At 41.7% G+C, this 20733-nt stretch overlaps 1 protein-coding gene across 1 annotated transcript in view; it reads left to right on the top strand.

The window, feature by feature from the left end:
* The window catches only part of METAP1D (methionyl aminopeptidase type 1D, mitochondrial), a 49073-nt gene that overhangs the window by 25599 nt on the left and 2741 nt on the right, over window positions 1-20733 (top strand). Inside the window, exons 2-7 of the mRNA XM_026061448.1 lie at window positions 1357-1526; window positions 4062-4211; window positions 7453-7601; window positions 8275-8317; window positions 11973-12136; window positions 20390-20487. Coding sequence (XP_025917233.1) covers window positions 7459-7601; window positions 8275-8317; window positions 11973-12136; window positions 20390-20487 — 448 coding nt within the window. The 5' untranslated portion in view covers window positions 1357-1526; window positions 4062-4211; window positions 7453-7458. The remainder of the gene's footprint in view (window positions 1-1356; window positions 1527-4061; window positions 4212-7452; window positions 7602-8274; window positions 8318-11972; window positions 12137-20389; window positions 20488-20733) is intronic.

Here is a 20733-nt window from a genome sequence, read left to right as displayed (position 1 = left end):
GGAGTGCTGTAAAAGGGCTGTCTCTGAAGCCAAGTGTACGCGTGGAAGGATATTTTCTGCATCTGGACACAATAAATGCATCCAAAAGAAAGGAAGGTACAATAAAGTAAAAGCCTACAAGATATGGAAGAAACAATTTTCCTAAAAAAAATAATAATCATACTGATAATTTTTACAGAGATTTTTATTTGCATCAGTTAAAAGCACGCAGTAGATAAATTTCTTATTTTTTATGGTTTAAAAATGTTTACTTATCTCTGTTTAAATCAAAACAGTTTCTTTTAACTAAAGAGTTATTATTTGTATTGGTTACTTGCCACGAAAGATTGCTCTTGTATTTGAATACCTATGACATTTTTCAAAAGCAGCATAACTATTACATGAAATTTATTCCATCGTGTTTCAAAAACAAACCTCTGTTTAGATTATAGAATTTTTAAGTAATGGAAGTGTTCACTATGTTTACTTATTCTTTAATTGGGCAGCATAAATAATCTTTATGAATATGGTATATTGCTGTGTTTTGGTGCTGGTGTTGTCTCTTGTGAGGCATTATTTTGTTTCTGTTGCTTTTTTGACGTACATGCCTGAATGCCCATTTTTTTCTGCAAAACGTACCATTGCACAGCAACTAGGTTTGGGTAATAAATACTCTGATAAACTGCATTATCCTAAATTTCCGTGTGAATTAAATGGAAATATAATTTAAATATTCCACATCTATTACAAAATTTAATCCCTTCACTTGCCTCTTTGGGCAAGATTAAAAATGTTTCTTGAAGTTTGTTATGTTCCCTGATAGGCAGGAGGTTATAACGAATTGAACCCCATTCTTTGTGCCTTACTGCAGGAGACTGGAGCAGCATTCACTTGGCTGTGCTCAAATGTGTGACCAGTTCAGCAGACACACAGATGAAAATGTTGTCCAAAATATCAATGCTACAGCATTTTTTATCTCGTAATATCTGGCTATTGTCCCTTATTTATGTTTCCCCCACCCTTGAACCATGTGGCTTCTAGCCAAATTGCTACAAACCGGGCCCAGGTAGAGCGTCAGCTCTTCTTGTAAGGTTTGGGGAATTTACCCACRCAACTTTTTAATGCATTGAACCAAAATAGGCCTAAATAGGTCTATAAAGTTTTGATGTATTGTTTGGGGAGTTTTTTGTTCTCATTGCTTTTCAGTGTTAATATTCACTTTAAAGGTGTGAGATTTATATAGCTTTTTGAGCTTCCCTTGGCTAGTGCCTGGCATTCTGCAGTTTGTTTTGCATGGTGCCTTTCTTTCTGTATACTTCGCAGTTTGTAATGTGCTAGTAAAAGTCTTTTAACCATTTTTAACCTCTCTATTAACAGGTTCTGCGAGTGGCTGCCATAGGATTTTTCCTTCACCGCTCAAGCTTGCCTACTTGCGCGGGCAGGCAAGCAACCAACAAAGAAGATGCTTCTTTTCTCAGGGACGAAGAAATGCTGCTTATAGCATAGTTTGGCCAGCTACAGTTTCTCCAGCTCACCCAGTTCCTAAGGTACTGCCATTTCTATTATCTGATCTGTTTCCAGTCAATATAGAGGTTGACTGCAGGAGCGATGCAGTATGTTGCTTGTCCAACAGCAGGGAGTTTGGCTCTCCATCCTGTGATGGGTTTGGTATTTGGACCTTGCTTGGTTTGGTGTTTGAAATAGGAGCACTGGCGAGAGAAGTTTTCAGCTCCTACCACGTTAAACAGAGTGATGTTTCTAGCTATGGGGGCGTTGAAACCTGGGGCTTGTTAAGTTACAGTACTATAAACGTGGAATATTATAATCATCTGTCAGCACTTCACACTTTGTGTCCAGGTTCTCCTTTTGGACAAGTATAGACAGCTCTAGCAAAAGTTAACGGGAGTCATTCATGATCATCGGAGTCCTTTTCTATATAAATCTTTAGCAAGTTAATTCTAAAATGTTTATACCTTGCTGAAGGTTTTGTTAATTGGTTATGTCTGATTCAGGTTGAGAATGTGTAATACCTGCTGGCAGCTCCCCTGAACCCCTATCACGCGTTCTAAACCAGCCTTTATTGGCCCTAAGTTACCTTTTTTTTTTCTGGCAAGATATATTTTTATTTACTTTTTGAGCCAAATAATTCCTTTCCCCAGGTGATTTTAACAAGTGTTCCACCTCTGTTTTCCATTTTTTGCTTTAATTACAACATATAGCTTAACTGCTTAGTATCTTTCCTGTAGCCAAAAAAAGCAAATACCTTTTTTAAATAGTGCTTTTCAGGATGTATATTTACTTATTTTTATTTTACTTTTCATTGTATTATAGATTTGTTATGCAAAATATAGAGTATTTTCATGGGCCAGAAATACTAAAAAGTTGTTAAATAGGAAAGCAGAGAAGGATGTTGGATATAGGGCTCTTCCACCTAAGAAACTGGAAGCACTGTGTGCAGGGCAAACATAGGATTAAGTCCTTTACACATTTTCAAAGGTTTAAAAATTGTAGAACTTACAAACTTATTTTTCTATATTTAGATGCTTCTTTTAGGATAAAGATGAAGAAATATATCATCATACTGAAAAGTAATCTTCGCAGATTACAATGCTCAGACTGTCTGAAATCAGTCATATTTTCAGCTCTGAAAATCTGAGGAGAAGGATATTACTTTATACAGAGTATGGCAGAAATGGTATTGAAATGACATGGGGATTTTTTTCAAGATTTTGGCGTGAAACTGTGCGCATAGACATTTATATGTCCTCTGCTTTGCACTTCTGCCTTAGCAGCTCTTACAAGTCAGCAGGGTCAGATCTCAGCAGTTACTGGATAAGTACCCTCCAAGGCAGAATGAGGGTGCTGCAGTTTATGGAGCTGGTAACCCAGTAAATGTATTTTTTTTTCTTCTAAATTTAGTCCTAAAGTGTTGCAACAGGATGCTGTTTGGGTCAATGTGCCATTATTTTGAATGAAATGTAAATCTGAAATTCTGGTGATGTGAGTTCGCCAAAGATCCAGTTACRCTTTTTTATGAGAGTAGAAGTGATGAAATACCAGTAGGAGTAACAATAGTCTCGCTATTTAACATCCCTCTAGAGTTAATCGGTTACACCAGTGCTCTTCACTCCTACACTGCCCTGTTGTTTGGGCTGGTTGTGTCCAGCCTAAGTGGCCACTTTGTTCTGCCCGGCCAGCTCGGTTCTGTCGCTTGTGAAGTCGGTGGCAAAAGTCTCCCGGTGGTCGATGGAGCCATTGGGATGGCTGCAGTGACTCTTCCCTGTGGCTGGTAAAACAGCCCGCAATCCTTGCAAAGCACATTTTGCTCTTTGTGAAAGATGTTACTGTTATTATTAGTGTGCTGTTATATACTTGGCCTGAAACTATTGTGGATTTAAAAAAAAGAAAAAAATCAGAAATGGAATTTTACATATGTATGAAGGCTGAAAACTTTTTGTAGGAAAAAAAAAGTTTGTCGCACTTTCCTTGACAGAGTAAATTGGGAAACTCTTGCATGGTGTTGTAAATGGGCAAATATAGTTGCAGCATATGAACTATGTTAATAAGTAAAAATCCTAAGTTAAAATAAGTTAAATCCTGAAGTTCTTAATCAAAAAACAATCTCATGGAAATTAATAGGAGTTTCGTCTGATCAAGAAACTGTTTCATCAGTTTTAATTCTGAGCCTAATTCTGTATGTTTGTCCATCCAGTTAAAGTGTTCAGATAACTTTTGTATAAAATTTGCCGCTTTGTGCAGAAGAAAATGAGGAGTTTTTAAGTCTTCCTCTCAGAGTTTTAAAACTTAAACCTATTTGTGCTGCAAGTCTGCAGCAGTATCTGGGATTTCAGTAGTGGAAGGTTAACAGACTCTGTAAGTCAGTAGTAACAGGCAATGTTAAGTTCAAAAGGGCAGTGGAAGAAATACTGAGGCAGCCTTGAGGGTTTGCCCTGATGGCTTAGGAAGGTCGATAGCAGGACAGAAAGGGCAAGCTGCCATGAAGCAGGAGGCAGTATCTGAGAAAATGATCCCATTGTCATGCTCAGTTTTCTGATCTTCATTTTCAATCCTTTTTCTCCAAGCACATAAAGAAGCCAGACTATGTGACGACAGGCATTGTACCAGACTGGGGAGACGACATAGAAATTAAGAATGAAGATCAGATTCAAGGGCTTCGTCAAGCTTGTCAATTGGCCCGTCGTATCCTACTTCTGGCTGGAAAGGGCTTAAAGGTAACAATTACATAAGTCCCATAACAGCTTGGATGTCTTTTATGCTTTCAGTAGTTTGGGGCTTTTTTATTCTGCCTTTTTTTTTTTTTTTAAACTTTCCTTTAATGTGTGTCCAACTTTCTTTTAAGTCAGATATGAAAACAGAGGGATTTCATAACTTTTGATTCGGTCCATAATATGCTTGTTTAATTATGTCTGTATTTTAGACCCATGAAATACTTAATTCCAGTCAGTCGCTGGTTCAGGTGCAATCTCTGTCCATCTGTAATCTCTCTTTCTCTGTTTGAATTCTGCCAAATGCCATGAGTTTCTCATAAGGCCCATGATACATGTTTTCATGGCAGATCCTCCTCATGCTTTCTGCTTTTCTGCTCTGTGTGTCTGTAAATCCGAAGGGCTGGGCTGCTTCCTCCCTTCCCGTCCATCCTCCTGCTCCTCCCGGTGTCTCACGTGGTCTGGCGCACCACAAGGTTGAGAATCGCTGTTGAAAAAAAGAGCTGCCAAATTCCATACAATTTTTCAGAGTGCATTGATAATAAAGCCTCATGGTTTCCAATAATGCTTCTACAGTATGCTTTTTGGGGTACCTCCCAAGTAAAAAGGTACTGGGAGGAGCCTACTATGAGTTTTTGCAGATGAAGGAGTGCTTTTTTAGCCTTGCCTTGATATTTCATGTAATAGCATACTGAATAGGGTAAAATGGGTTGAATAGCTATGAGATGCAGAGATAGATGGGAACTGTAGGTCGATGCCATTGCCTTAAAAGGGGAAAAATTATTGGTTTACTGTGCCTTTTTCCTTCAGTTATCTCCCAGAGGTTTAATTCTGGAATTGGGGTGACCAGTGGCAAAACTGCCTGAGGCTTTAATCTTACAAATGCTCATGAATGTGTAACTTTTTCACATGTAATTCATTCCCAGTACAATAAAGCCTACTTACTCGTGTAAAGCTAAGGACGCATACTTGTAGGGTGGGGACATTGAAGGAGCAGGGCCTTGACCCAGAGTGCATGAGAGCAGTTTTTCCCTACCACTTTGTCGTTATCATGCATATGTATGCAGCACAGGATAGATTATGGTGTTCGTAGCATGTGCCAAATGAAACAGCAGAGGTGCTACATGCATGTAGCTAATGCTTTAGAGAAGGAGCTTGTCTTACGTAAGAAGTACATGAGCAGGAACATGAGACTGCAGGCAGGGGAGGCAGCAAGTGCTTGCGCTTGCCTTGCTGAGTCTACTGCCCAGAGCCCATTTTCAGAAATGTGGTGAGTTCCCTTTACGCTTGTGGATATTTGGCCAACGCAGCTCTGGAAGGCTGTCCCAAAGACTTCTCTCGTCAACAGGGAGCATCTTCTAATTTCCAACCTAAAGCTGCACATGGCCAGTTTATACCCATTTGTTCTTGTGCCAACACCGCTCTTTAAATTAAACAGCTTCCTGCCTTTCCTTGAATCTGTCCCCTCCATGCGGTAATAGCGCTATTATAGCCTTTGCTGTGCCAGACTAAACAATCCAGGCTCTTTCAGTCTGTCCTCCTAAGGTAAACTCTGCATTCTTATTTCATCCGAAGAGCCCCATTCCTCCACTGGTCCCTGTTGTCTGCCTGAACAGGGCTCGCACGCAGTGCTCCAAAGGAGCGCTTGCCCACGTTTTGCGCGATGGCAGTAATAACCCCAGTATAACAACGGTGGTATTTTAATGCGTGGAAGCAATGTTTGGGGAACATGTGTTTCTGATATTACCATTTTGCTACCTGTTGGACTTAAAAATACAGTCTGGTATTATATGTGATAGCATTTTCCTAGGTTTTGGGACATTGGGAATAAAACATCACATTCCACAACATGGAAATATTTTGTTAGATACCAGCAGATTGCCCTGTCCCAGATGAGGGGTGAGGTGCACAGTAGGTGCCTCCCCAACATTGCCCAGCTAGCAAAAGCTCCATTAGAAGTAAAACAGATACCACTAAAAGCAGAGCTTTTTGTAGCATGCAAGACTCCCGTAGAGATGGTTCAGATCTGTCTGCTGAGTGTCCAAAGCTGTGATTTGCCAGGTGCGACGGCTGCCGCCAGGCCAGGTGGCTGCACGGGCACCCTGAGCCCCGCTTTTGAGCAGGGAGTTGTCCTGTGTCTGTCCGGCCAAACAAGGTGCAAGCAGAGCAAATAGACCTAGTTTTGTCCTCAGCACAGGAGACAAAGGCACTCGGTTTTACTCACTGTGCATGATCACTGAATATTTCAGTATATGGTGAAGTATGCCTTCTGTGCCACAGCCTGCCTATGTTCCAAATGTGACTAAAAAGTCCTCAAAAATCATAGTCACTGTAGTGTATGTATACGAAGTATGATTTTCAAAGGCTCAAAACTCATTCAAATCAAAACCAATTTACACAGGAACCCTCAAAGGCACTTCTTCTCAATGAGGGAGGTTTCTCCACCAAATTTCAAATTTCAGCTCTAACCATTTCAGAGACAGAGTCAATCCAAAAGAATAGCTAGAAGAATATTGTTCTAAGCATGTGCATTTTCCACTCCACTGATAATCAAAAAATGGTTGAATGATTTAGGAGAGGTTTTTCTTTGTATAAAATTGGGAGAAAAAGACAAATCTAGAAAACATCAAGCATAAAAATTAACATTTCTAAAAATTATAGATAAGAGCATGTAGATTCACTGTGGTGGCCCAGGCTATGACAACTTTAAGTAAAATATCTTCAAGATATGATCCCAAATATATAAACCTTTTATAAAATACTTTTAAAAATACTTGGAGAACAATTTCATAAAATACACAAGTACGTAATGGTATGTGTACTGGGCAGTTATAAGAATTAAGATCCTTTCTTTTACAAATAAAAAGGAAAAGTAATGTGTTTTAAAAGACTGGAAGCATTAAAACCAGGCATTTCTACAGCAGCAAGTGAACCAAGATGCCATAGAAAATTCATGTCTTTGAGAAAACAAATGTGGAAAAAAGAACGGGAAGGAAGTAGACAGTATTTTAGGTTTTCTAGCAACCTTTGAGTGCTCTTTTTTACTGCATGCTTGATTTAAAACCTTTTTCTCTTTAAAAAATAGTCCAATGTATCAATAAATATATCAGAGAGTTTAGTGTTTTGTATCAAAGCAGAATATTTGAAACATGCAAGATTTCATTGAAACACTTGGCTGCAATCACATTCGGTAAATATGAGAAACTATCGTGGCTTTTTTAACAGAATTTTACATTTGATATTTTAGGTTGGCATGACAACTGAAGAAATAGATTCCATTGTTCATCATGAAATAATCAGACAGAATGCCTATCCTTCCCCTCTGGGCTATGGAGGTTTTCCAAAATCAGTCTGTACTTCTGTAAACAACGTGGTATGTCATGGTATTCCTGACAGGTATTTCCCTAATAATATACATTTTACTGCCGGAAACTGAAATGTTAAGCTGAAATTAATAAATTGCTGTTTAATATTTAACATATTTCAGCTTACCTAAATGTCATAGATAAACCTATTGCAGACGCATGTCATCTTACAATACAGTGCTAATAGATGTTACAGGAATGTATGTAAATTAGAAAGACAGAAATAATATCCTGTTTGTCCAGATACTTAAAAGACATAGCATAACGCCTTTAGAGTTTAGTGTCTGAAAAGGGTACAGTACAGAGAAGAATTCTGATTTTTTTCCTCAGCAAAACAAATATAGGCTAAGGAATAAATATATTTGAATTTATGTGCCTTTTTATTATTTGCAATACATTCAGCTATTCACAAAGTAAAATATGAACCCTAGTGAGAGAAAAAGAATAAATATAATAGTAGATTTTCAGGTGTTGATATGTTTTTCTGCTAGTTGTTTCTCATTATTTTATATTCAGCTACACTTGTTCTCTAAGTAGTGAGAGCTGAACATTAAAAATGGTTATTCTGTTTGCCTCTGCCTTCTTCCATCACAAAACATCTACCCCCTGATTTTTTATGTATGTGTCATTAGGTGTTTATTCTTATATTCTCTTTGTTGGGAACTGTCTGTCACCATTATTTTTTTTTTCTGTTTATGTTTCAGTCGACCTCTTCAGGATGGAGATATTATCAACATTGATGTCACGGTGAGTAATTCATATAAAAAATAGTCTTTGATCAACTTTAGAATCACTAGTAGCAACAGGAAGAATAGTAGATTGAAAATGTGGAGCGCGCAGATGGATGTGCTGTTTACTTCTAAGCCAAGGCACAAGCAGCTGGTTTCCTTTTTTGTTTTTAACTATGTGTTTATTCCAGCTAGACCCAGGCCTGACTTGAATTTAGGACTGGAATCAGATGCACTGAGATCAATGTTGGCCTAAGTGAAATGTCAACCCAATCCCGCTATGTGTCATGTTTTTGAGAAGGTGTAATTGTTATTGATCCACTGTGTAGTTAATGCAGAGCACCACAGTACTGGGCAGCAGCTGAAGATAGATATGTATGAGATGAGCTAACATGAAAAAAGCCAGCATTTTTCCTTCACTCTGCCAAGATTGATCTTCCTCTTCCTGCTGATTTTGAGTGGGGCCTGTCATTATCTTACTCTGTCATTAGAGGCTACATTGGCCTGTGTATGTCAGTCTATTTGGACAGCAACTCTTTTGCTAGCAGTGTTCCCTACATTTATTAAAATCCCTGAAGGTAGTGTTGTGTTCCATTTCTGGTATAAAAGCCCTGAACCCTTTACGCAGAAACAGAAATAGTGTGATATAACGGGGGCTTAATATTTCTGCGAAAGGGTCAATTACAGTTATTTAAATAAAGACTGGCTGGATTTTCTTAAGAAAAAGACAATCTGGAAACTGGAAGCCTAATTCTAATTTCATTTAGAAAACAAAAATTAATCGTGCCTTGCAGAAGCTTTTTTCTTTTTACAGTTGAATGTGTTTATTTTCCCAAAGTGCTAGCTATTTATTTCTAATACGAACACAGATGTCTTTTGAATTCTACCATTAGTTCTCAATAATATGTGACATGCAAGAGAGCAGCATTTCATAAGAACAAGCTTTCTTAATCATTAAAGAACCTCTTGATAACTTGATACTGTTTTCCATGGGCCAAATTTCATACTGACAAAAGTGAAGAAATCTCCAGTGGACCCTACCTCTCACCATGGAATTCAAGCTTTTTTAAATACTTCTTTGCATTAAAATCAGGGTCAGTGACCTTTTCCCCATGGCACACTCGTGTGTGATCCAGCACTGTTTTTTTTACTTGTCTTACTAAATTCTTCCCCTTTTCTATACTTTTTAATTGTAGATGTCTGTCCTATCAGGTTTACACAGTGTGATCTAGCATTTTTTAAGTATATTTTGGCCAAAATTTTTACTTTGGTGAACTGGCATAGCTTTGCTCATTTTACTAGACTAAATCAGTTTGCGGCAGCTAAGGGTTAACATCTGATTTCTTTGTATCTCATTAAAGTTCATTTGAGTTTTTTGTTTTAGCTGTCAAGATAATAATGACTCCCTAGACCGAAAAATTGTTTAGATTCATATCACAGATTTTTTCCATGATAAACTTAACCAACATTTTTTACATTAATATGGCATGCATATTTTATCCACTCTGCTTTACAAATAATGTCTGAATAAATGTTAGTGATCTTTTCAAAATATATTCTGAATTGTTTTCTGATTAACCTCATAAAATAAAATAAATCTTCAGTGCCCGTGAACTTGAAGGTTCCTGCAAGAGTAGGAATTCCTGATTATCTTTGTTAAGATTTTTTAGCATTGAAAAGTGAACTGTGTTGTCTTTTGTAATTGTTCAGTTCCAAAATATCTGAGCAAAAACTATTTCTTTGCAGTGTTGCTAAATGATCTCTTAGTTTATATTTAATGAGAAAAATTGGGACACTTCACAGGTGGACAGAATAAAAATCAAAGGAAATATTCTGCAACAAATTATTTACAATTTTGTACAGATTCTATAAAATGATTGAATAATATTCAAGTTATTAAGTGTAAACATGTCACACTACAAATTATTTGAAGAAAATCTATTTTTGCACAATTAAGATGGTAGAATTTCATAGATGAAATAGGTACTTTATTGGCTTGAATCATGTAGCCTTTAAAATGTATTTAAGCATAGAAACAAAAGCATTATGCATCACTGAATCCGCAGCATAGTACAATTTCCAGCCAGTCATTACCAAGTAACATTTCATACAAGTTGAATTTTTCTTTGACTTTTAAGGAATTAGTGTGTTATAGTTGCTGTGACATTAATAACCTACAACTATAGTTTACTATGGTTGTAGTTTTTTAATGTCAAAAATATGTGATTGCAGTAGATGGGCTACAGTAAATCTAATTATTTTTAAGTTCTACTATGTTTTAAATTTGTATTCATTTTTGCAGGGTTTTTTTGTTTTTTGTTTTTTGGGTTTTTTTTACAGTTTTGTAGTTGTTAGAGATAAAAATAAAGTAGTTCAGTTTATATATGAACTAGCTGGAGCAAAACCTGCCCAACAGGCATGTAATTATGACAAGTTTTGGTAACACTCCTGGCTGGCAGAGCAAGGCATAGGACGGGGGGAGCACGACTGCTCTCCGCTGGAGCCAGTGACAACTCAGCTGGGCCTTTATTGACATCCAGCTTTCATTAAACACTGCTCACTTGTAACTGCCTGCATTTTCTTGAAATCTCTATCTGAACACAAACCTGATGTTGGAATAAGTGGTCTGTAGCCAATTTTTTTAGTTTGGAGTAGACCGGAAAGATGCGAGTCTTTCTTTCCCAAAAGCTTACAAGTGGCAAAAGTTCGGTGCCTCGAGCTTGGTGAGTTACTAGTCCTAGAGGGGTAGTTGCCCACTGTTTGAGGAAGAAAACTGTAGAAGATCAGAGCTGTGCACCGTTATAATTTGTCTTTCCGTAGGGAAATTTGGCTCGGTCTAACAAGTATGTGACTGGCCGCAGTACTGCAGAGCTGCCAAACCCATTTTAATGCGGCATTGCAAAACTCCATAGTGCAGAGCAAGGGCTTTCTGCGCCTGAAAGAGGATTTTGGGAGAGCTGGAGTTTAACACCTGTGAAACCGTCCAAAAAAAAAAAATATATATATATATACACACACACAGTACCTAATTAATTCACCCAGGTGCTGTGTTTTCAGTGCATGAACCTTCACAGTGCCAGAGCAATATTTTATTCTCTTTCAAAATTTGCCTTTGGAAATTAAACATAAAGTCCAGTGTTAATGCAGCGTTATTGTTTAAATGGAAAATGGAGGTGGGAGGCGCGGGAGGGCAGGTGGTGAGTGTCRCCCCCGAGGTGAGGCTGGCTCTGCACGCTCGATCCGGCCGCTGGGCGGGTGCCCTGACACCGGCCGGGGCGTTCGCTGCGGGGGCCGCGAGCCCCAGCCACCCCCCAAAGCCCGCCCGGCCCCTGGGCTCACCCCGGGAGTGCCGTGCCAGGATGGGGACGGGGACGGGGCGCGAGGCCGTCCCAGCCCATTAGCCTCCTTCCTTGTGTTTAATTCCCAAAGCCGGTGCACCTTGTGGTCCTCTCGCACCCTTTTTCTTTTTTTTAATAGTTGGCACTGCAAAGGGCATTTCCTCTCTACCCTCTAATCTCTTGCTTTTCCCGTCTCATTCTAGCAAATACAGCTTCCCCACAATCTGCCCGTTACAATATATAGCTCGTTCCTAGAAAGAGCGGGTTTAATTACGGAGAAGCTCCGTTTCTGAATGCAAACCAAGAAAATGTCTTTACATTTCTGCATACGTTTAGGTGTATTACAATGGCTACCATGGTGACACTTCCGAAACCTTTTTGGTGGGCAATGTGGATAAATCTGGGCAAAAGTTAGTGGAGGTTGCCAGGAAATGCCGAGCTGAAGCAATTGCAGCCTGCAGACCGGGGGCTGCCTTTGCGGTAATTGGGAACACAATCAGGTAAGCCAGACAGTGACAAGTAAAGGGAGGGCTGGCAAGTGGCACAAAGGTTATTGGTGGTTTGGTATAAAGCTGATGACATGTTTTATGATTCAAAACCATCATTTCAGTCTGATATCAGTATGTGAACTGCCAAGCTATAATGTTGTTCCTTGGGTAAGAGAGATTTTTTTTTTTTTTTTTTTTAAGTGAATTACGCTAGGGTCAGGAAAGATAACTGTAGAAAGAGTCAGAGATATTCATAAGGCAGATTTCAATTAGGAGATGTAATTTGCGGTGGGCCTTTGTTTATTTTTTATTTTTATGTGAAGCTGTACCACATCTGTCTAGCAATGTAAGAAGGCTTGAAACCATTGTTTCATTGTTTAGCAATAATTAATGTTACAAAGGAATTAGTCAACATAAATAAGTCTCTTTGTTTAAAAAAAAGTACAAAAATATTTAACTCAAGAGCTTCTTATCTTGCAAAGAACGGTGCATACTGATGTCATAGGGAAAAAAAGAGCTCACATTAAGATGTATTTTGCATTTGTTCTAGCCTTCGTATAAATGCAGTCGTGACTCTTCTCGTGATTTTGAATAAAAATATGRCTTAATTTCTTGAAGGTACCTATAGATTTTTTTTTAATGTTTGTAAAAAAAAATAGACACATATCATATACATTTCATTAAGCAATACTTCTCTGGACTATTAATGGACCAGCATACTACTGAATACCTTCTGATTACTTAAAAGCTGCAAGGCTTAGTCACCTTGAAAGGATGCTGCCTTTTTTTTCTTTGTAAATCTTCAAATACTTTAAGGAGAAAAGAGAACGGCAAAATATCAGTTAGATGTATTTATAGCTTTAAAAATATTGTAACAGAGTCTGAATCAAACTTTAGTAAAACCTCTTCGGGTTGTATCTGAGAAGCTTTTATTGAAGACTTTGTATAAAATTGTGTTTTTGACAGTTTTAAATTATAGGCTAACTAGCCTGGAGAAAAAGGATAGTGTCTTTCTGTTCTTTCATAGGAAATGTTGAATCAGACCCCTACTGGGAAAAGAAATTTAATGCATATCTCACTATCTTACTGTCCATGAATATAATAGAAGCGAATTCAAAATGTAGTTTTATTTTTGCAAATGGGATGAGTCGATAGATGCACCTCATATTTTTGAACACCTAGGGTTCAACAAATTTACTGGTGGTGCTCTTGCATTTTAACAAAATTTATTCTTGAGTAGAAGGGGGCACAGAACACTGGATTCTTATTCAAGCATTCGAGCAAGCTCTGCATTCATGGCTGTGTCTAAAGGGCATGTCAGCCTTTGATTCTCTCTGAGAGGTAATTATCCTTTTCCTGTCACGGAACAACAAATGATAGCTAACTACAGAGGCACATTTGCAGTAGTCACATTCATCAACTGCAGAAAAAAAATTCAATTTAATTGTGCAACACAGCTGCACATAGGCTTTTTGAGCATTTCTGTTGTTCTCCCTGTCTTGCTATTCCTCCCTCCAGATCTATTTTTTAAACTTTTTTCTGTTTTTTTTTCCCCTTTTTTTGTCTCTTCTTCCATTTTTACTCTCTGTACTTTCTTGTTAAAGTAATTTTCCTTTGTGGCTCTCATTCTTTTTTCCCCATTGAAGGCTATGAATGTAGAAAATTATCACAATTACTCATATAATTGAGCCTCTTTGTAGCAAGTGCAACTCCAGTAGCCTTTCTCCATCATGAAAATGGTTTCATTATAGGGTTTTTCATATTCTCTGACACCATCTACACAGAGGAACAGGCGTGCAGATGAGATGTACTAGGAACAGGGTAGATCAGTAAGGTCACAGTAGGAATAATTAGCTCTGCTATGGAAAGAGCATCTAGGCCTTTTACTGCTACATAAATGTACTGTCCATGGCTTTTAGTCACAAAAAAACTTACTAACAAATGGAGCTCCCGCCTACTACTTTGAAAAAAAGATTTGTATCAACACTACAATTTTCCATCATTAAGACTAATAACACAGAGCCTAGTATACATCAAGGGGAATAAAAAGAAAAATCTCACATTCAAGTGGCGGCTGGGTGCTGACCTTTGTTCCCTTTTTTTGTGTTCAACTTAACTCTTTACAAAAAAGAGCCACACGCCACACCAACATGCAGGTGAACTCCAGCTAGTGCTAGCAAAGCATGGCATTCAGTCAGAAAATCTGATAAACCTCCATGCAGGATAATGCATTTCATTACAGATTCACTACATTAATTCTAGCTGTATTAAAAAAAAAAGGGGGGGGGGAGAAAAAGAAGAGAATTCAAAGTGACATTGGATTTTTGCTATGTTGTTATGGAGGTCGGTTTACTTGCAAAGTGTAAATATATATTCAGCGCCCCCTTTGAAAAGCAGATTAATCAGAACTAGTAGATGCTGAGAACTGCACAGGAAAGACCGGCTCATTAACTTCATTTTCACAGATTTTTTCGTGTAGGCTATTTAAATGTGCTGACTTGTTTAGAACTACTTTGCTGCTGCCTCTGCTGAAAGATTGTCTTGGTTTGTTGAAGCACTGGGTTTCTGGTTAGTCGTCGTTCTGTGTTTCCATACGTATATACATACATACATGTGCACGTACATCAAAATTTTAAGTTTCAGGAGAGTTAGAGAACATAAATACCTGAGAAAAAGCACCTGTAAGCTGGAAACATTTAGGCCCATCAGAATGGAAATGTGCCTAGACCTCTTTCATCAGTGTTTTCTATAAAGATGCTCAAGTGATTTACATAAGCTATCTTAGATATCACAAATAATCAGAATATTTGCTTTTCTAGAATAGATTTGGCCGTGATTATATCACAGAGGTAAGTTTGCATTCAATATTCGAACGTGTTCTTTGTTCTGGAAGCTTGGTATCTAAAATTGAGAATTCAGTAGATAGCAGTTCCTTCTTATCATCAGCTAAAAGTTGCAAATACAAAATTATGTGGATTCATGAGTTACTCTGCTTAGAAATTTTTGGATCTTTCCTAACCTGTTCTTACTAAAGATGATGGCAAAACTGTCGGTCATCTCCGGCGGGGACAGAATTGGGCCCCGTGGTCTATTTTCTTCTGCCATTTATGACATTCCTCTTTCATAGAAACAAGTCTACTTTGAAATCTGCTTTTCAAACAGCGAGTTTAGATATGTGAAAGTGTTGTGAGTATATAGAGCTAAAAAACGTGATATCGTTAAATAAATCAATTTCCAACTCCTGGGAAAAAAATTGTAGTGATGAAAGTATTAATAAATGGTTTAAAATGTTTAACTCATAAGTATATGTTTTGATATTAATTTAGAACAATATAAAGCAGATTTAAAAAAATCTGTTTCTATCAGATTATGCACATTTAAACAATAAGTGGCTCAGGCAAAATAAGTCATTTTAATGTCATCTGTGATAGATTTTCCTTGACAGCTACTGTAAATTACAATTACACTGCTTCTCTCTGCRCTTGAAAGTAAGCATTGCAATAAATTATCTTTTATTTCAATCCATCATGTCTGCTTTCAGAAACAGAGAACCTCAAATAAAAGTTCAGCACTATTGTAAGAAAAATACAGTAATTTGTGTTCCAGTTTGAAACTAAAATGTACCTTTCTTTCAAAAAACAATTGTTGGCTTTCTAAAATATTACTAATTATACCTCAACATTTATTGTCATTACAGGGAATCCCTGAACTTGTGCATTCCCTCAGTCTAAGATTACTATTTAAGAGAAAAATACTTTAATATTTTCCCAGTATAATTTTGTAATTTCTCAAATTAGATAATATGGTAGTGTTCAGAATAAATATTTTTATTGTGAGCATATCTAGGCTAGGCTCACACTGTTCTCGAGAATTAAAGAAAAGCAGAGTGCCATTCAGTGGTCATTTTGATAACAATATTTCTAAGAAAAATGTGATCACGTTTAAATAAAAGGATGGTGCGATCATAGAGATCCCTGAGTGAGAACCCTTCTCCCAGATCTGTTGTCTCCCTCCRTGCTTCCCAAGCATTTTCTCTGCCTCCTGGTGTAGGTCAGGCTTGTGTAGCATCTTCAGCCACTTATCGCACGCTGCTCTGCAAGACCCTCGTCGATAAGTTTCCAGCTGTAGGGAGAGAAGCTAGAATTAAGGGGGAAGAAGGTCCGTCGCCAGGAGTCGGTTCGCGGTGCGCCCCGCCTGGGCCACGCGGCCCCCCGCGCCGCCCACGCCGCTCGGCTCAACCCTCGCGTGGCCTCGCGTGGCCTCGCCAGGCGGCACGGCACAGGAGCTGCAGCCCGTGCTCACAGCGGCACCTGCTTCGCTCTGCTGCTGGCGCGGGGGCTTAGAGCACTGGGCCGCACCTGCTTGAGGAGAAAGCATTTGCGTCAAAATTCGGGTCAAAAGAAAGCATGAAAAAGACACGCAGGTTTTTCCCCAAGCGTTTAGCCAAGAGTGGGGAGCTCCGACCCCAAGACTGGGTGGTGGTGGTTGCCTGGGGCCTGGGGTGCTGGCTATCCCGAGGCGCCCCGGGGCCCCAGCCCCTGTGCGCAGCCTCCCGCCTGCTTCTCAGCTTCCCGGCAGGAGGGGTTTGTCCCCATCACCGCAGATCCCTTCCGGGCTGGCTCCAGAGTACGGGGAGCGCAGCAGCCAGCGCAGCCCGCAGCAACCTGCCGCCGCTCGGCCCCCTCGCAGCAGCCCCCTGCCGCCACGCGGGAGCGGGAAGCTCTGCCCCTGGGCCGGAGCTGCCCCCGGCCGGAGCTGGCCCTGGGGCGCGCTGCTTTGCCACCCGTCCGTGCCATCCTGCGCGCGGCGCCTCGCCTCGCCTCGCCCTGCCGCCTGCGGTGCAGCCCTCTGTGCTCTTGACTCTGCCGCYGCTGGGCTGTAGCACGTCGCAGCGAAACACAACATCAAGTACCAGTCTCATTAGACCATTATGCTTTTAATCCTGTCCAATTCACCTCTGCCCAAGCATGGGACATGGCTCGAAGAACGAAACGTGTGATGGTAAATGCTGCCAATGGATATTTTTAACGATGGTCATTCCCAGAATCTTTTATTTCCTTTTCGCTGTCAGCGATGCGTGGCTGTGCTGCCCCAGCCCTTGCCTCTGTACGGATTTGGGCTGGGCCGTGCCCCGTGGCAGGGGCGAGCTGGCAGCCTGGCTGCCCTCACTCACGGCTTTCCCGCCTGCAGGCAGGGTTCCTCCGGCTCCCTGGTCCTGTCTCCCTGGAGCAGTGTGCTGAGCGGGAGCTGTAATCCTGCAAGGCTGCCTTCCAGGGAAAGCTGGGAAGAGGGGCCGCTGCTGACAGATCCCGAGCTGGGCAGTGAGACTGTGAGAGCAAAATGCTGAGCTGGTGTCAGCAGCACATGGCAAACTTTATGCAAAAAATGCTCTGCTCCATGATGTCCAGATTTTTTTTTTCCAAATTTCACAGCCTGGGAATCCTGGAGGCCCGAGAGACTGACCAGGACCAACGCTTCAATCCACTGTCCTCAGAATGGTGTTTCAAACTCTTCCCTGCAAGCATCACCAAATTCATTTGCAATTACAGAATTACCTTTGCAAGTAGTAGCTGGCATTATAGTGCTCTCTTTTTTTAGGAAATCTGGGAATTTTATTATAACTTGGCATGGATGAAACAGAGCTCGCTAGGATTTTTTGAATACTCTAAAGCTAATAGTTGTGTTTTGAAATTCACCGTAAGGTGCTTCTGAAGCACGTGCAGATATTAAAACCAGATTGAATGTGGCTGGGTTTCATACCTGCAGCTTATTTTCTCCACAGATTTTGTGTGTGTCATTTCAGGTTCATTGGTCACGTTACGTTTTATGTAAAGAATACCCAAGCTCTGTAGGCAGGCGTTAGTAAGCGGGAAGGAGGGGAAGCGATGGAGCCTGTCAGTGCAGATGTCAAAGCCATGTCAGCTCCAAGCTCCCCTATTTTGATCACAGACAGTAACCACTGAAGTACTGATGCCAACAGAGTTGTTTTCAAGCTGTTCAGCAAGGAAGTGGCAGAATTCAGCCTTGAGCTGCACAAGAGCCACTTGTTTCACTGGATGAGGCAGGAATACTGCCTTAATGTTGTCTTATGCCCCCACGCTCTTGCCTTTGGGGCCCAGAGAGCAGCGGCTGCCGCTGGCGCTCTCCTGTTCACTAGCGGAGTGGTGAACGCCGGAGCTTCCCAGGCCCGGGTGAGAGCAGCTGGTGCTCGGAAGAGTAGCTCCACAGGAGAAAGCTGTCTGTCTTGCCACAGTGGAAGAATTTTTTTKGGGGAAAAAAAGCTATAATAAAATAATACACCCCAAAAAATGACTGCTCTCTCAGGGGTCTGGGATACTGTGTAAGGACATAAGCAAAGCTGAATAGTCAGTGGGCTTGTTTATGCTTTTGCAAAAGGGCTTTTAGAATAAGAAAAAAAACAACTTAGCACATGCTGCATGTATGACTTCTGCCATCTCTCTTGAGAGGATCATTTGTAAAGCAGTTCACGGGTATGGGAAGCGCGGTTGGCACTGTTCTCGCTTTGCTCACCAGAGATGTCCCGTTTTGTTCTGTGTACGTGTCTGAGTAACCTGACTTCCGAGCTCCTCTCCACTTCCAGTGCTTCTTCCTTGGTCTTCAGCATCCTAACAGCCAGCGGGCTGGCTCTTTGGCCAAGAAAGGGATGACATGCTGTGGAAAGGCTTTTGCATCTCTAGTAGGACTCTTCAATGCATAAACTTGCACAATACTTTTCCACATAACTGGTGTAGAAGATAAAACTCTGTACCATGAACACAACCAAATGAAGCCCAGTTTCTAGCCCTATTAGTAACCCTCTTTGCCAATAATTAGGAGTTTGGGGACAGCTAAAATTGAAATTTCCATTCTTTTCCAGAATTAATGAAAGAAATATGATGGGTCTTTGCACTAGGGCGATGGGTTGGTAAAAGCTAATATACAAATCCTGTTAAAACAGGCTCTTAAGGTCTGAACACTGCAGCATTATTAACCATTGACCTGACTCGGCTCTCCGGTTCCTGGTTCCCGGTGGCGGAGCACCGTGTACTTCAATTGCAGTGGCATTAAATTCTTGAGTTGTGACACATGGGTACTGGAGCGAGTGCAGCAGGGTTGGTAAAGCCTTGTGTGCAAAGGGATTGCTATGTGCAGCAATCTAAGGCCACTTTGGACCTGAGTAAGAGCCTCCCCATGGGTTTTAACATGCTTTAATTTCTGTGAGAGGAGTTTACACCTTTGAGTTTCTTAACTTTCCTGCTCATCCTCCTGAAGCCAAACTCTGAGAAAGCGTTTGTTAAGGTGTAGATACACACAGACCTGAAGTGTTGAAGTGCCTACCTGGATTTCAGACAAACAAATGATGCTTTTAGTGTCGTGGATGAAATCTTGCCAGGCTGAGCGCCTTCCTGTTCTTGGCTGTGCTCCTGTTTGCTTGCAGGGGTGTGGGGGGGAAATGGGCGGGGGGCTGCTCCCTTGCAACTGCAACTCTGGCTCCAGATCCCCCCAGATCCCCTCGCGGCTGGGTCCCTGGGCTGGTCACCCCCCGGCAGGTCTGCCCCGGTGCGGAGCAGTGTGGAGCAGCGCGGGGGGCGCCGGGCTGAGCCGGCCCTGGGGAGGAGCAGAGGGGTCTCTTGCAGACAGGACCAAAAAAAAACCGATTATGGTTCGGTCGCRGTACCACGGTGATGGCTTCGCTGGAAAAATGTTGTTAACTTGCACGGCCAGGTTGTCTGGAATTGCAGCCTATTTCAGTATTGAGTGCTGTCAGTATTTCGGAAGGGAATCGGTAGGGCTTTTAAGGCTCTGCTGCCCCAGTGGGACCCCTCCGTCTGCGCACAGCTTCAGCGCGACCCCGCGCTTGGTGCGGCTGCAGAGTGCGTGGCTGCTGGGCCGGTGCCGCGGCCGTGCTTTGCGGCGCGCTCACTGTCCCGCGTTAAAACGAGTTCCTGACACCTTCATGCCCTCCATGAAGGTTGCCCTCCAAAAGGGAGAGGGACGAGCCGCTGCTGTCTTGCCCAGCCCGCAGGGGTGACCTAGACGCTGCCCGCTTCTGCAGGCAGGGGTGTTAACTCTGAAGCCTAACAATGGCGGCCTGTCCTGATGGCCTCTTCTTTTCGGAGTGGAGACGTGGCTGCGGGGCAGGGGCCGTGGGGCCCACGGGGCTGCCGGTGCCCGGGGCCGGTGCGGCAGGGGCCGGTGCTGGCTCGGGGGTGGGGGGGCGGTGGTCCAGGGTGCTCCTTCATGGTGTCCTCTTTGCCCCCGCAGCTCTGTAGCGCGGCAGGGCGGCTTTCACGTCTGCCCCGGCTTTGTTGGCCACGGCATAGGATCGTACTTCCACGGGCACCCTGAGGTGTGGCACCATGGTAAGCACGGCCCCGCGCAAAGCCCACGCAGGCAGCACCCAGGGCGTCCCGGCAAGGCAGTGTGTGCTCGCCCTGCCGCCGGCACAGAAATCAATCCCGGGGGGGGGGGGGTAAATTAACAGAGCCCCTACACACACGCACACGCACACACATGCACACACGCACACACACACACATGCATGCACACGCACACACAGGCACACACATGCACACACACACGCACACACACTCGCGCACACACAGACA

The sequence above is a fragment of the Apteryx rowi genome, unplaced genomic scaffold (genome assembly GCF_003343035.1).
Source record: "Apteryx rowi isolate R43461 unplaced genomic scaffold, aptRow1 scaffold_180, whole genome shotgun sequence".
NCBI lineage: Eukaryota > Metazoa > Chordata > Aves > Apterygiformes > Apterygidae > Apteryx > Apteryx rowi.
This window is presented reverse-complemented; position numbering and strand designations above follow the sequence as displayed.